Source organism: Perca flavescens, chromosome 17 (genome assembly GCF_004354835.1).
Source record: "Perca flavescens isolate YP-PL-M2 chromosome 17, PFLA_1.0, whole genome shotgun sequence".
Classification (NCBI taxonomy): Eukaryota; Metazoa; Chordata; class Actinopteri; order Perciformes; family Percidae; genus Perca; species Perca flavescens.
Window position 1 is genome coordinate 4,092,389 of NC_041347.1, and position 16,193 is coordinate 4,108,581.

General features: G+C 39.0%; 1 protein-coding gene across 4 annotated transcripts in view; it reads left to right on the forward strand.

Moving 5' to 3' along the window:
- nvl (nuclear VCP like) overlaps positions 1-9,874 on the forward strand; it is a 50,578-nt gene extending 40,704 nt beyond the window's left edge. For 3 of the 4 annotated variants that reach the window (XM_028603516.1, XM_028603517.1, XM_028603518.1), the window contains exons 18-24: positions 1,607-1,726; positions 2,653-2,752; positions 4,951-5,057; positions 5,684-5,760; positions 6,110-6,201; positions 7,128-7,225; positions 9,768-9,874. In XM_028603516.1, the coding sequence (XP_028459317.1) occupies positions 1,607-1,726; positions 2,653-2,752; positions 4,951-5,057; positions 5,684-5,760; positions 6,110-6,201; positions 7,128-7,225; positions 9,768-9,812 (639 nt within the window). In that variant the 3' untranslated portion in view covers positions 9,813-9,874. Of the gene's footprint in view, positions 1-1,606; positions 1,727-2,438; positions 2,522-2,652; positions 2,753-4,950; positions 5,058-5,683; positions 5,761-6,109; positions 6,202-7,127; positions 7,226-9,767 lie in introns of those variants that run through there. The other variant, XM_028603519.1, reaches the window with a different exon arrangement.
- Positions 9,875-16,193: the final 6,319 nt, after the last annotated feature.

Below are 16,193 nucleotides of genomic sequence, written 5' to 3' on the forward strand. Positions count from 1 at the left end.
TGTGACCGGTTCCTTTTTTTGATAAAATGTATTTAATTAAAAAAAAAAAAATTACAACACTACACATTTGTACGCCTGGTTGCAATAGTCAATAAATCAATTAATCGCACAATAAAAAAAATTAGCTAAATAATTTTTCCGCCTGCGATAATTTCCATTTGCATGCTTTTTTGTTTTCCATCTATCTATCTATCTATCTATCTATCTATCTATCTATCTATCTATCTATCTACCTATCTACCTATCTACCTACCTACCTACCTACCTACCAACCAACCAACCAACCAACCAAAGAGACTGGATCATCACTCTCGGTTCATTAGCGTAATGAGCGGTAAACCCTCTTGTCAGCGCATGTTCTTTGTGTGGAGAGGCGGGACTCCTGGTGGAGAGAGAGACAGAGAAAACGCTAGTTGAGAGTTGGAGCAGGGTTGCCCCGCAGCACTTTGCAGTTAAGGCGCTGTCAAAATAAAATAAAAAAGTATATCAGCGATATCCGCCGTGTTACTCGCCGTCCTCGCCGGTTACCGTTACCTGCTTGTCGGTCAACGGTTAATGATTGGTTATTTAATTTCATTGTGCTTTCTTTTGGAAGGCTGGCAGCCAAAATTCCCCACTTACTAGCTAATTAATTAGCCTGATGTAAACGATAGCTATTAGTAAACAGAAGTGACGTGTGTGTGTGGCCCCATAAAGCTCCAACCTGCAGAAGAAAGTAGCTGCACCTTTGCCGAAATGAAGACTGAAAAACAGAACTATCTTGGTACAAACATGTACTCGCCATGTGGTAGATAGCCACATAGATAGCTATAGATGTAATTTATTAATTATATATTATTATTTAAATTTAATATTTAGTGTTTAATAAATAATTGTTAAATGTTGTACAGAGTCTGTAGTCTATCGCACAATTTGCATTTACAACCGCTTGAAAGACAACATACTAAAGGAGATCAAAGACGGATATGGTTATTTAAAATGTCTTCCAGTTCCAGTGTTAAATATTCTTTAGAAATAAAAGTTTATTGATCTTTGAAAAGGTGTACCTGCATTATTATGCCATTATCATTATATTAGATGAAAATTGTCTCAGAATGACAATATTATCGTTTATTGCAATAATTTCTGGGACAATTTATCGTCCAGCAAAATTTGTTATCGTGACAGGCCTACACATATGCACACATCTTTTTATACATTTTTCAGCTCCTACTATGTGAAACGTAGAGTTTTTCCTGCATGCCTCTACGAAGTGTAACATTAAACAGCCAATCAGCAGCATTATTAGATCTTGGTAGAAGCATGCTGCATGCTTATTGGCTCACTAACACTGATGAGATTTACTCCTTAGGTATTGAATGGTGAGGCATATTTTGATACTCTATACTATGGAGGCAAATCGGTCGGTGCCTAGAAAGTATTGAATTTGGTACCCAGCCCTAATTTACACATTAAGGCTAATAATCAAAATCCTTATGTCACTTCCGCAACCACACAGTTGAGCTCTGTAAGTCATCCCTGTTGTCCTTATCCACCGCACCATGAGTCGGAGAGGGCTGATGTTAAAACCACCTGGTTGCACTAACTGATGGATCTCTGTTTGCAGTATGTGGGAGAGAGTGAGCGCGCCGTCAGACAGGTCTTTCAGAGAGGACGTAACTCGGCTCCTTGTGTCATATTCTTTGATGAGATCGATGCTCTGTGTCCTCGGCGCTCAGGCCATGAGGTGAGAGGGATGGGCATCCTAACTTTTAAACGAATCCATGAGCATCATGTTCAAAACATCAGATTATACAATGCAACACAGCAGCTGTGTTGTGTGCAGCGTCCAGTCAGTGGACGCCGTTGCAACCACTAGATGTATGATAAAGACAGAGGAAGCAGTCAGGGTACAGCAGCAGGTGTGTCGGGGGGCCTTTTCTTTGTGGAGAGTTGATGCACATCCACCTTGGGAAAGATAATATAGTGGGATTTCCAAACAACTTCAATAACTGCAAACAATGTGTTCAGGTGTTGTCAGTTGTTATTAAGAGTTATTCTTAAAACAAAAGAGTGAGGACTAGAGCTGCAAAGATTATGTGGTTAGTTGAACAATTGTCAATTATTAAATTAATCCAACTATTTTGATCATTGATAAATTGGTTTAAGTCATTGGACATTTTGTGGGCAAAACAAGACATTTTAGGACGTCATCTTGGGCTTTGTGAAACACTGACATTTATAGCCCAAACAACGAAAAGATTAATCAAGAAAATAATTGACAGATTAATCAACAATGAAAATATTTGTTGGTTGCAGCCCTAGTGAGGACTCTTTAAATGCTCACATATTTACTCTATATTTATTGGTCATTTTTTTAGGATTGGAAATCTCTCTCTAAACTTTAGCTGTAATACCTAAAAGTAGAAAATTGACACTTTTCTCACACTTCTTCAAAGGAACAACAGACAGCAGAATAATGTTTACAGTACCAAAACTGCAGATTTGAGACTGTTGCATATGTAACCAGAAGACAAAAAAGGTTGACTATCTTCTAAATATAAAAAAACATTTTTTTAAATCACATTTCTTATAGCTATAATAGGAATCCATTTATTGATTTCTACATGTGATCTGCTGTATACCTACTGTTTATAGTTTGTGTGTGTGTAGTCAGGAGCCAGTGTGCGGGTGGTCAACCAGCTGCTCACAGAGATGGACGGCTTAGAGACTCGACGGCAGGTCTTCATCATGGCTGCAACCAACAGACCAGGTACACATCCAATCTGACCCTAGTTTCTCATTGCCAGGCCTGTCTCCAAAGCACTGTGGCTACAACACACAGAAATTGTGGGATAGGAGAAAAAAAAACGCTCAGGAAGATTGTTATTTTGTTGGAACATTTGCACCCTGCAAAAGAAAAGGCCACATACTATTAAATGAAGTGAACTGTTCACACAATACAGTAACGGGAGCTATTTAAATTAGCTGGATACATGGTTAAACCTCATTTGCTCTTACCAGTGTATCGCCATGTGTACTTTGTCCACAGCAATCCCACCAGTCGGTCCCAAAACGTCCCAATTAGAGAGTAAATGCCCTAAACATATTCTTTGTAAATCTTTACAATCCCCCAAAAGAACCAAGCAGGCCCGCCTTGTTGCACAATCCCAATTTTCTTCAAAACTTCCCATTTTCAGCGTGTAGCTTGCTAGCTCAAAGTTTGTTGTTGTTTCCCGAAATCAACAGAGTTTAAGAACAGCAACCCACAGAGAGAGGGATGAGGGACATGTGCCGGATGTCAGGCAATTATCCTGGAAATGTACTTCTGTTGCTCCAGACTAGTCAGACCTGAACCCCTCAGCGTAGACATGCTGAAGTCTGAACCAAGCTGAGAAATGGGAGGACTGCTGGAAGAATTGTATTACTGCACTAAGTACACTTTTGATGTACCATTATATGCAACTTTATACTTTTATTGTACTTTTTACTCCACTACATTTATCACTCAAATATAGAAAACGTATACGCTTAAAAAAATACATTACACTGTTTAAGATTAAACCAGTGGTTCTCAGTGGCGTAAGGTAGTTGACGTGTCCCCAATGCACGCTATTATGACTAGTTATGAAACACTCACACACACCATTAGGTGTATTTATATATTGAATTTTACAGTCAAATGAGTTAGGAGTTAGGCTATTGTGAGGAAAGTAGAGAGGCCAAAGAGGAAGCTATCAGAACCATGGTTGTCTGTGGACTGGAGACTGAAAAAGCCAAATGCTTTGCTACCTTCTCCTCCTGTTCTTTTTTCTGTATTTTTTTCTAGAGCCGCTTTTATGTTTGAAAGGCATTCTCAGCTTGTTATCGATTTTGCACCTAAACTAGCATATGTAGCTACCATATGTCATATAGTCTTGTCATGTGATCAAATATACTTAGACATTAGACAACATCAACAAATACGTTATTACCCAGCAATCATCACTGCATATCTGTATATGACAAAATACCAAAGAAAATAAATATTATTGATTTAATTGAATAGTTACTATAGGTTTATTTATAGCTGTTATAGTTTATCTACATAATCAGGCATATACTTTTGTAGTTATTGAGTGCTACTGACCTTTTTTACCAAAAAAAAACCTATGCGGAGAAAGGTTTGCCTTTTGAGGGGTGTGTGTGTGTATATATATATATATATATATATATATATATATATATATATATATATATATATATATATATATATATATCTCAAAGGGGCATATATGTAGCAAATGGGACTATGTTAACTTAAAAGTGTGTTCTTCCTTCTGTTCTTCTTTGGACACTGGCGTATACCAGAGGTGAGAAGCATGAGCAAAAAGACACAAACTAGCTCTGGTCACTGCTGTTGTCGAAAAAACAACACCGAAATGACTAAATGTTGCGTTTACTTAAAACTGGTAAACCTCGTGGTGCATTCAAAGTTATTGTAAAATACCCTTTCTCATCTGTTTTTGTCATTTAACAGCAAGTTACTGGTGAAATAAGTTATTATTGTTAAAAGTTACATTTACATTACATTTTTAATAAATCATTTAAATTCCCCCAATTTTTGTGCTGATCAGAAAATTTTTCCAATCCCTGACTCAAAACCGTGATCCAAATCGTGAGTTTTGTGATCCGTTGCACTTCTAGTATATAAAGTAGTTCAAACTAGCTCCACCTTTACAATCTACAACAGTCAAATGCTGCTTGATGTCGTATATCTAGTACAGGGGACATTTTTCTGTGGAGAAATTTGACTTTTGACACTTACAATTATGCTGAAAAATACATCTGTACTTTTATGGAAGTAGAATTTAAATGCAGGACTTACTTGTAATAAACAATTTTTTACATTGCTGTATTGGTACCTTTTAATCATGAAGTATTTATTTATCTTAAACACCAAAAGGCCGTCACTGTCCTGTCTCTTGCCAGATATCATCGACCCTGCCATCCTGAGGCCAGGTCGTCTAGATAAAACCTTGTATGTGGGTCTGCCACCTCCTGCAGACCGCCATGCCATCCTGCTCACCATTACTAAGGTACATGTTAACCAGAGATACCAGACAGGGCCCCAAAGTACACCGATACAAGTAAAATTACCAATAATGTAATTTTATGTAGCTAGAAGGGTTAATTTTTTTAATTATTATTTCTCCTTTTTTAGACTTTCTCCTTTCACTGTCACCTATAATAGATGGCAGTGGAATATCGCATGATGTTTGCATTACATTTATTTCCACTGCGCTGGGATGATTACAAATGTTGTTGTTTTTTAAGGTTTTAACTGTGCCAGCTGAAAATAGTTAAGGAAGGGAAAGACTTTTTTCTCCTTGGGTAGCTCATAAGTCATGGCTTGATTTTTAACTGTCAGCATCAAGTGTGTTTGTGTTTACGAGACACTTGACCACAACAAGTCTTTTGAGCCACAAACTGTTGCTTTGGCTCGTCATACTGTGTTCAATTCTGAAACAGCTAGCAGAAAACAACTCTAAAATCCAACTGACCTGTACACTGGGAAGTGTAAAGGCATAGTTTATTTCACTTTTGAAGGGGCTAGGCTACCAGTTTCCCCCTGCTTCCAGTCTTTGTGCTAAGCTAGGCTAACCACATCCATGACCACCATCTTTGAACGCTCAGAGATAAACTAGCTGTTGATCCTCTGTAGGGAGGGACCAAACCTCAGCTGGAGCACAATGTCTGCCTTGAAGAGGTCGCTTTCGACGAGCGCTGTGATTGCTTCAGGTAAGTCCCAGCGGGAAACCCCTGCTGTCCTCGGACACTTACTGAACATTTTCATACGGTTTCTCCTCCTTTTAGTGTGAAAATGAACTTAAACTTTAACAGTGGTTAAAATGGTGTTCTTTTTCTCAAGTTGCGATGTCTGTTTTCCTGCTGACTAAATCCTGACTAAATGTAGAACCACTGATCTATAAATCTGATGAACAGAAAGGTGTGTGTGTGTGTGTGTGTGTGTGTGTGTGTGTGTGTGTGTGTGTGTGTGTGTGTGTGTGTGTGTGTGTGTGTGTGTGTGTGTGTGTGTGTGTGTGTGTGTGTTCGTGTGTGTTCGTGTGTGTGTGTGTTCGTGTTCCAGTGGTGCGGACATCACTGCTTTAGTGAGGGAAGCATCTGTTAATGCCCTGAGGATCTACCTGAAGTCCCAGCCTTCCCCAGCTTCTTCCTCTGGTAACTTTACTCCTACCTCTGCATACCCGTACAGTGCTTAGTTTTTAAAGATAGAACTGTAATAGGATATGGAACAGAAAGTAGTGACTGGAAAGATTCCCATGGTTTCCCCTTACTGTTGAGTTCTGCTTGTGTTATATGCAGAGTTTGACATGTGGGAGTAAAAATTGTGTAAATGTACCTGAAAAGAATCAATGTACGACACTTGTGGTTTTTATTTTTCAGATGTTTTTGATGATCATGTTGATAAAATGGTACAGTCCTGTTTTTTAGCAACTTATATTAAGAGTTTCACCATTTAAGTCTAAAGCAGTTTCAAGATCCAGTCAAGGCCAAGTCCACGTTAGGGTCGAGGTCTTTTTTGTTTTGTTTTTGCATCTAATTTTTTTCTTTTTGTTAAAAGTGAACTGTGAAAAAATGGCAGTCACTCAGTACATTTGGATTTGGATTTAAAAAAAGTCTGAATGTGGAAGGAACAACTGGGAGAAAAAATATATTAGAAACAGAAAATTTCTGCTACATGTTACAAACTATGAAAGTCTGATATATTCACAGAGTTAGCTGCATTCTAAAATGAGGAATGTTTATTACATGAACCAAGACACATGATGAAGAACAAGCAGTAACTGAACTAAATGAGTGCAGAACAGTTAGAGTTGGTTAGATCAGACTCCCTATTTTTCCTCATAGGGTTAGCATAGGGTTTCCTCCCTAGGCCAACAGAGTGACGAGAACTGCTACGCCACTGAAAAGGGAAACCATGATTCACAGTTGTAAATTGTAATCAGCACTTGGATGCTAACATGAGTTGAAAGGGCAAGTTAAAAAATGGTAACTATTGTAACTTTGACATGACAGAAAGCAACATAAACCAGACAGGACTGTGTCTCTGCCCAGGTGACTGTTGTGTTCATTGTTCTACACAGGTCACACATATTCCTCTGGCTCTGTCGCTGACATCAGAGTGAGCAAACAGAACTTTGATGATGCCTTCAAGAAAGTTCGACCATCTGTGTCCAAAAAGGTAAAAAATGTGAACGCTACAGTGGTTGCTGTATGTAAAACCTGAAAAATAATAAAATATCGACAGTCTGTCCTGTGACACCTCAACAGATTTTTTTTGGTTTTGTTTAGATTTTCATTTTTAATCTCTTTTTTTATTTTGGTCTTACCTGTGAACTTAGATACATTTGTCAGTTTTTTAGAAATCTTGGACATGATGTTTGTACAGTGACAACTGTCTTTACATGTTGGTCCATGGCCTCAGGCTATCACAGAAAAGCCGGCAAACTGAAATGTGTTTACATGACAGTAACAGTTCAGTTTTTTGGTTTATACTTCATTGCTATAACCTAATTTGAATCCCTAAACAAATGTGCACAGTGACTCAGAGGTCTGAAACTAAGCTAGCCTCTGTGGGGCCAGACCTAGTCTATATTTTATTGCTAGAGTGCCGTCGGAAATTCACGTTGCTCCGTACGGCGCTGCCCATGACGATTGTGATTGGTTTAAAGAAATGCCAATAAACCAGAGTATGTTTCTCTCCCATCCTGGAATGCTATGTGGACTAGCAAGACCCTCCTCCACAGCGCTGTGATTAGTTCTATAAAATGTCGATCAGTGTTTCCCAAAGCCCACAGTTACATCCTCAAATGTCTTGTTTTGTCCACATCTCAAAGATATTCAGTTTACTGTCACAGAGGAGTGAAGAAACTAGAAAATATTCACAAGAAATGACTCAAACCGATTTAATTTAATAGTTGACAACTAATTGATTCATCTTTGCATCTTTATTCTCCAGGGTAAAATCTTCTACTACTTTAAGCCGTCTTGTACGTACTATACCGTAATACTGCAATTAAAGTCAAGAGTCCTAATTAAATGGCGATCCCTTTAACTTGCCGGGTGTGGTTCCACGTTTTGATAAATAAGCGCAGCTCAGTTATACGCCCAGGCTGGTTGCATTGACACTTATTATTTATACAAGTTCTTATGTATAAAATATCTAATTCAGCGCGCTTCAAACTGGTGCAGACCCTGAATATTAGGGGTGTGACGAGATTAAAACGTGACGAGATTTCTCGTCGAGGTGAAAAGTTGTCTCGTGAGGCGATGTGATGTTAGCGTGATGGAGCGTGAAATTACTATTGAAGATCCCCCTGCCACTTTTAAATCATTTGTGTGGCAAGTTGCGGGTGCAGTAGTTACTAGTACGGCATTTTTTTTCTTACAATGTTTACAAATTGTGTTCGTCTTGTCTGTCACTCTTTCTCGTACAACGAGATCTCGTCACACCCCTAATTACTTTGGCAGTGTTCCAGATGCTGCAGAGGCATACAGACTGTTTATCACTGCAGACAGCTGTGTCTGTCAGATCTCTGTCCCAGAACCTCCTGCTATCAAGTGATCAGGAGAACCAGTCCAACTTGTCCCACACTTTACCCTGCAACATTCAGACTTCCTTCACACTGTCAGAAAATAATAATTTAAGTGTTCCAGGAAAAGGGCTGGGTATCATTCAAAAATCTTTGATACCAGTAGCGATGCCTATAACGTGATTTGATTCCAGTTCCTAAACTATACTTTTTTCGATACCAATTTTATAAAATCCATTTTAACAAAAATAAATTACAACATTATGGCACACATGTTACATGTTATGTTATTAATTTTTCAACTCCTACTACGTAAGCCCCGTCTCTGTGTGTAACGTAGAGTTTTTTCTGCATGTCTCTACAACGTGTGACGTTAGACTGGCATTATTAGATTTTAGATGCAGCGTGCTTTATTTGGTCACTGACGCTGATGAGATTTACTCCTTTAGATATTGCAATTGGGTGTTGTGGTGGAAGTTCTAATACATAGGGTGAGATCTGAAATAAAGCTTCAGTCAACAATATCTTTTAAGTATTTATTATTTGCGCAAAGAAGGTTCAGTTCATCAGGAGAGTCTGAGAGAATGAACAAAAAATGTTGGGAGAGCAGCATCCTTATCTAGTTTCTACGAGGCTGAAAGTAAAGGGAGGGAGGGAAAGTCTGGTCTGAACCAGTTCTTGTCTATCAAGAAATAGCAACTTGTGGAATTCCAAAGTCAAGGAGCAGTAACACATCTACTTTGAAACATTTGTGCTAAAGGCAGAAACTATGAAATGTTTAAGCAATAGAACAACAAACCTGTAATTTACCATTAATAAAACAACAAAAATGTAAATTACCATTACAGTATTGAATGACGAGGCATTTTTCAATACTCAATACTATGGAGGCAATTCGCTCGGTGCCTAAAAAGAATTGAATTCGGTACCCAGCCCTATGCAGGAAACACTTAAACACTAGCAACAAAAAGAGCTTGGACTGTAGATGGACGGACTGTGTCAGATGGTAAGCTCTCTGCTTCCTCACCTGTGACTGACCGACTGACTCACTTATTGTTTTGAGGAGTGCCAGGAAGAGAGGCAGGGCTCACACATCCTTCTTTAGGTCCTATTTGACGCTGACTCAGCTTTTATTTCGATGTGTGAAAACCACAAAAATACAGTGCCTGTGCCTGTGTCTTCCCTGTGTAGGACCAGAGGATGTACGAGCAGCTGAGAGAGTCCCTCAGCAGATAACTACGAGACCAGAGCCTCAGACAACTTTAGTTATTATGGAATAATTGTGTGTGTGTGTGTGTGTGTGTATATATATATATATATATATATATATATATATATATATATATATATATATATATATATATATATATAAACGCACATTTTATTATGTTTGAATCATAATACTGATTCCTGCTTTTATAATAAAAATTGTTTAAAAAAACGTGTGTGCACATTCATTTATCTTTTATCCAAAGCAACTTACAATTGGTACATTCAACCATGTAGATACAGAGGCTTGCAAAAGTATTCCTACCCCTTGAACTTTTCCAACCACAAATGTAAATGTATTTCATTGGGATTTTATGTGATACACCAACACAAAGTGGCACATAATTGTGAAGTGGAAGGAAAATGGTTTTAAATTTTTATTCCAAGGTCTTGGAATAAAGCTTGTGAACTACGCCTAGAATGCTTCATCAAGAAACTAGTCCACCCTGACCAATCAGGGTTTATACCAAAGTGTCAAGCTGCAGACAATATACGCAGATTACTCCATGTAATAGAAGAAGCCAAAAAACTCCCAACAACGGCAGCAGTTTTATTACTGGACGCGGAAAAGGCTTTTGACCGCCTAGAATGGAACTACCTGTGGCAAGTAATGGAGAGGCATGGTTTTGGAGCCAAATTCATTGACATGGTACGTACTTTATATGCGAATCCCATGGCCATAGTCTCAACCAATGGCCTGCATTCACAGCCATTCCCCATCGTGCGGGGCTCGGACAGGGCTGCCCGCTATCTCCCATGCTATTTGCAATCTCTCTTGAACCGTTAACCCAGGACATAAGGCAAAATAAAATATGTAATGTCCAGATTAAATCCAATAACAACTCAATATCGTTATTTGAGATGATATTATACCGTACATATCTGAACTTGAGGACTGTTCCAAAATTCCTTAAGATCGCTAACGAATTTGGCTCAATCTCTGGCTATAAAATCAATTGGAATAAATCTAATCTGCTCCTGTTGAACAGCAAACGGGTGATATCAGCTATTAGTGATACAATACCAACCCAAAGCAAAATTACATATTTGGGCATCACCATCCACCCATCACCCAATAACAACTATGAAACTATACTAAGTAGTGTTCAAAGGGATCTGACTAATTGGTCTGTGCTGCCGGCATCGCTACGGTCCAGGATTGCTGTTGTTAAAATGAACATACAACATGCACTTAATGTCTGTTAACAAACCTTTTGTTTGTAACCAGTGGAGTGACCGAGGTATTTATACTCTATACCAGTTATTCAATGGGGAAGGTATGTTGAGCTTTGAAGATCTGAGAACTAGCTTTGAGATCCCTATATATATATATATATATATATATATATATATATATATATATATATATATATCCATATCCCAGTACAATGCTGTTCATATAATGCTCACGAGGGTATGGTACCACAGTGTGTTCCAACAATACTTTTATACAAACAGAGTAAGTAAGTAATAGGAATACAAAGGAGTAATGGTCTTTTTAAGGACCTGGCGGCTGCCATTTTGAAAATGGGGCCTTTCTTGAAGTCAAACTTTGGTAAACTTTTAGTATGTTTTTAAGTACATCTGATACTACTGTAAACCACTGAAAAATCTTTTGTTAGATTTTTTTTTGGGGTCAAGCCATATTTACAGCTGACTACTAAGACATCCTTTTTCCTTTATCTTCGCTTAAGGTCAGCCCTAAAATGTTATGGAGTACCATGGGGAATCAATCATTGTTGCTTGTTGATTTTCCTGCGAGAGGATTAGTGTCCAGGATTTATGCTAAATTGATGCAAGTATCTGTAAGAGAACTCCCAATAGTAAAGAAATGGGAGCGAGAGTTGAGCCCAGAGGGGAATGTAATTAATTGGGAGACAGTTTAGGACATTTCCCACTGTTCCAAGAACCCAAATCACCATCCAATCCACTTCAACATATACTCAACAAAAAAAGAAACGTCCTCTCACTTTCAACTGCTTTTATTTTCAGCCAACATGCGTAAAGCTTTGTATGAACATAAAAAAATTAAACTACTAAGAAATAAACTGAACAATGTTACACAGACGTGACTAACAGAAATGGAAAAATGTGTCCCTGAACAAAGGATGGTCAAAATCAAAAGTGACAGTCAGTATTTGGTGTGGCCACCAGCTGCATTAAGTACTGCAGTGCATCTTCTCCTCATGGACTGCACCAGGTTTGCCAGTTCTTGCTGTGAGATGTTACCCCACTCTTCCACCAAAGCACCTGCAAGTTCCCTTACCCTCCGATCCAACAGGTCCAGACGTGCTCAATGGGATTGAGATCCGGGCTCTTCGCTTGCCATGGCAGAACACGAACTTTTGTGCACAGAACAAGCGGTATGGCTGGTGGCATTATCATGCTGGAGGGTCATCTCAGGCTGAGCCTGCAGAAAGGGTACCACATGAGGGAGGAGGATGTCTTCCCTGTAACTTTTGATTTTGACCATTCTTTGTTCAGGGACAAATTTTTCCATTTCTGTTCTCACATGTCTGTGTAACATTGTTCAGTTCATTTCTTAGTGGTTGAATTTTTTTATGTTCATATAAAGTTGTACGCATGTTATGTTAGCTGAAATTAAAAGCAGTTGAAAGTGAGAGGACGTTTCTTTTTTTGCTGAGTTTATGTCATAGGACATATTTGACACCTGAGAAGAGAGACGTCTCTCAAGGCATTCTCACTCCCTATTGCACGTTCTGTCAACCTGAACAAACTGGAACTTTCCTACACATGGTCTGGGAGTGTGAACAGGTGCATTAGGTGATGTGATGTCAGCGTGATGGAGCGTGAAATTACTATTGAAGATCCCCCTGCCACTTTTAAATCATTTGTGTGGCAACAGTTTGGTTTTCCTGCGGAAATAATAAACGGCGAAAGAGTGACAGACAAGACGAACGCAATTTGTAAACATTGTAAGAAAAAAAATGCCGTACTAGTAACTACTGCACCCGCAACTTGCCACACAAATGATTTAAAAGTGGCAGGGGGATCTTCAATAGTAATTTCACGCTCCATCACGCTGACATCACATCGCCTCAGACTCCTTGGGAGACAGAAGAAAGTTTGGTTAGCCGGGTCAGCCGCCACCATGATAGCTTAACGCTGGCCTAAATGTGTGGCGGAAAACTAACACTGCACATCACCCTGAACACACCATCCCCACCATGAAACATGGTGGCAGCATCATCCTGTGGGGATGCTTTTCTTCAGCAGGGACAGGGAAGCTGGTCAGAGTTGATGGGAAGATGGATGGAGCCAAATACAGGGCAATCTTAGAAGAAAACCTGTTAGAGTCTGCAAAAGACATTAGACTGGGGTGGAGGTTCACCTTCCAGCAGGACAACAACCCTAAACATACAGCCAGAGCTACAATGGAATGGTTTAGATCAAAGCATATTCATGTGTTAGAATGGCCCAATCAAAGTCCAGACCTAAATCCAATTGAGAATCTCTGGCAAGACTTGAAAATTGCTGTTTGTGGTTGTAACGTGACAAAATGTGGAAAAGTTCAAGGGGTAGGAATACTTTTGCAAGCCTCTGTATAAGTCCAAAAAGTTATACATATTATGTGAAATGCTTAAATCTTAAGGTTGCCACTTTGGCAATCCTTATCCTTCAGATTTCAGTCCTAGTTGCTTTAGAATTTCTGTTTGAATGAAATTGTGCAGAGTGAGAGAGAGTGTAGCAGTCTGAAGCCTAAAAATAGAATGAATATTTCTATTTCTATGGTCTGGAATCTTGTTGATACACAAGCTTCAAGTTATGAGAATCATAACATGGTTTCATTTTTTTGTGTATACAACGAAAACAAAGAATTTATTACAGCTTAAATTTCTCAATTCCAGCAAACATTTCCTCAAACTGCGTCAGCACATTCAATAGACGTGACCACATTGTGACTTTATTTTGACCCTTTGCCGACATGTTTGGAATGAGGCAGCAACTGTTCCTGTCCTAGGGCATTGTTCATTAACTCACTCGTTTAGCAAAAAGAAACTCACTCACACAATGGCTTACCACGGTAGGAGATACTTTGTATCTGAAGAGGATAAGGTATATCCCCAACGACAGGCTTAAAGAATTAGAAAATAAATTGGTGAACACCATTTGGAAGGGAGTGAGGTTGTGCAGATCACAAGTACATCACAGCACTTGGAAGGAGGGAAGGGGTGGCTTGAGGGTTTTTCTTATTCATTATTTCTTCCCGTAGAGAGGGCTTATGTTAAAATTTTGTTTCATTCGTATTATGTTTTATTTCAATGTATTTTGTATATGTTGCTATTTTTTGAAAGAAGCATTGTATGACTAACATGATAGTGCTTCACAATAGTATACTTTTAGTAGGTGATTTTAATTTTCATGTCAATGACCTCTCTGACAATAGAGCTTCAGCGTTTGTTGATCTGGCTGACAGTCTTGATTTCGCACTGCTTGCTTCACATCCATGGGAACACGTTAGATTTAATTTTCACAAGAGGTATTGACACACAGCTCTTGTCAGTAGAAATGGTTCCTGTGTCGCATTGTTTTTGTATTTTTTTCAATGTCTCACTTCACACCCCAAATAAGAGCTTCAACCCTGATACCTACACTTACCGCCGCATTGACAGTAAGGCAAAGGCTGTTATGGCTGATATGAGTTTTAAAAATTATAAACGGGCTCTTTCGACCGCAAGAACAGCCTATTTTTCAGATCTGATAAATTCCAATAAGAGTAATCCTCGGTTTCTTTTTAACACTGTTAGTAAGCTTACACAGACACCTCCCCTAGTTCAGCTTTCACTGCAAATGATTTTATGACGTTTTTTATTTCAAAGGTTAACCAGATCAGAGAAAAAATTGGCTGCCCATTAGCCGCTTCTATTCAAGAGGAAGGGGATGTAGAGTCCCCCCACTTTAGCATTTTCTCACAGTTCAATATCATCACTTTTGATGTATTAATGAATTTAGTCTCAGCTTCAAAGCCCACCACATGCCAACTGGACCCAATACCATCCAGTCTCGTTAAGGAACTATTTCCCATTCTCTGTAACCATGTTCTTTCTATTATTAATATGTCACTCACACAATGTATGGTACCAGCAGTATTCAAATTAGCAGTCATTAAACCACTGCTTAAAAAGCCCAATTTAGACCCTCATGTTTTACAAAACTATAGACCTGTATCCAATCTACCATTCATGTCCAAAATTCTGGAGAGGGCTGTTGTGGAACAACTTACTGCCCACTTATCTAACAACAGCCTATTTGAGAAATTTCAATCTGGTTTCCGGTCTCGTCATTCCACGGAAACTGCCTTGACGAGTCACAAATTATCTTATGCTTTCATGTGATGGTGGCCATGCATCGTTTCTAGTACTCCTCGATCTGAGCGCAGCTTTCGATACAATAGACCACACTTTACTTCTCGCCCGGCTTGAGAAACATGTTGGGATTAAAGGGACAGTACTTTCTTGGTTTAATTCTTACTTATCCAATAGATCTCAGCGGGTCATTTTTAAAGAATCTACTTCTGAACTGTGCAAGGTAGGCTGTGGTATACCACAAGGGTCAGTACTGGGCCCTATGCTGTTTTCCATCTATATGCTCCCTCTTGGTTCGATCATCAGCAGCTTTGATGTTCAGTTTCATTGTTATGCAGATGACACGCAGCTATATGTCCCTCTATTACAAAATAACCATTCACAGATTCTGAAATTACAGGCATGCATGGCAGAAATTCAAAATTGTATGGGCAAGAATTTCTTGCTGCTTAATGCAGACAAAACAGAGCTGCTCATAGTGAGGCCAACCAAATATAGCATCCCAGTGGAGAAACGAATTTTTAATTTTAATGACTGTGTGATCACAGAGAATGACACTGTTAAGAACTTAGGTGTCACTTTTGACAAAACTTTAACTTTCCGCCCACATATAAAGGCTATCACTAGGACTGCCTTTTATCATGTAGGCAACATTTCTCGAATAAGACCAATGTTGTCAATGCACGATGCTGAAATACTAATTCATGCATTTGTCTCATCAAGACTTGTTTACTGCAAAGCATTGTTTTCAGCCCTCCCTGCCTGTACGACCAAAAGTCTCCAGCTCGTACAAAATGCAGCAGCCCAAGTTTTGACTAAGACAAAAAAATTTAGCCATATTTCACCAGTTTTGGCTGCTCTACATTGGTTACCTGTGCAAGATAGGGCTGATTTTAAGGTTCTTTTCTTGACTTATAAAGCCTTAAAGGGACTTGCGCCTGCCTACTTGAGTGAGCTACTTACACCGTATATCCCAACACGCCCCCTTCGTTCTATGGCTGCTGGTCTTCTTATTGTTCCA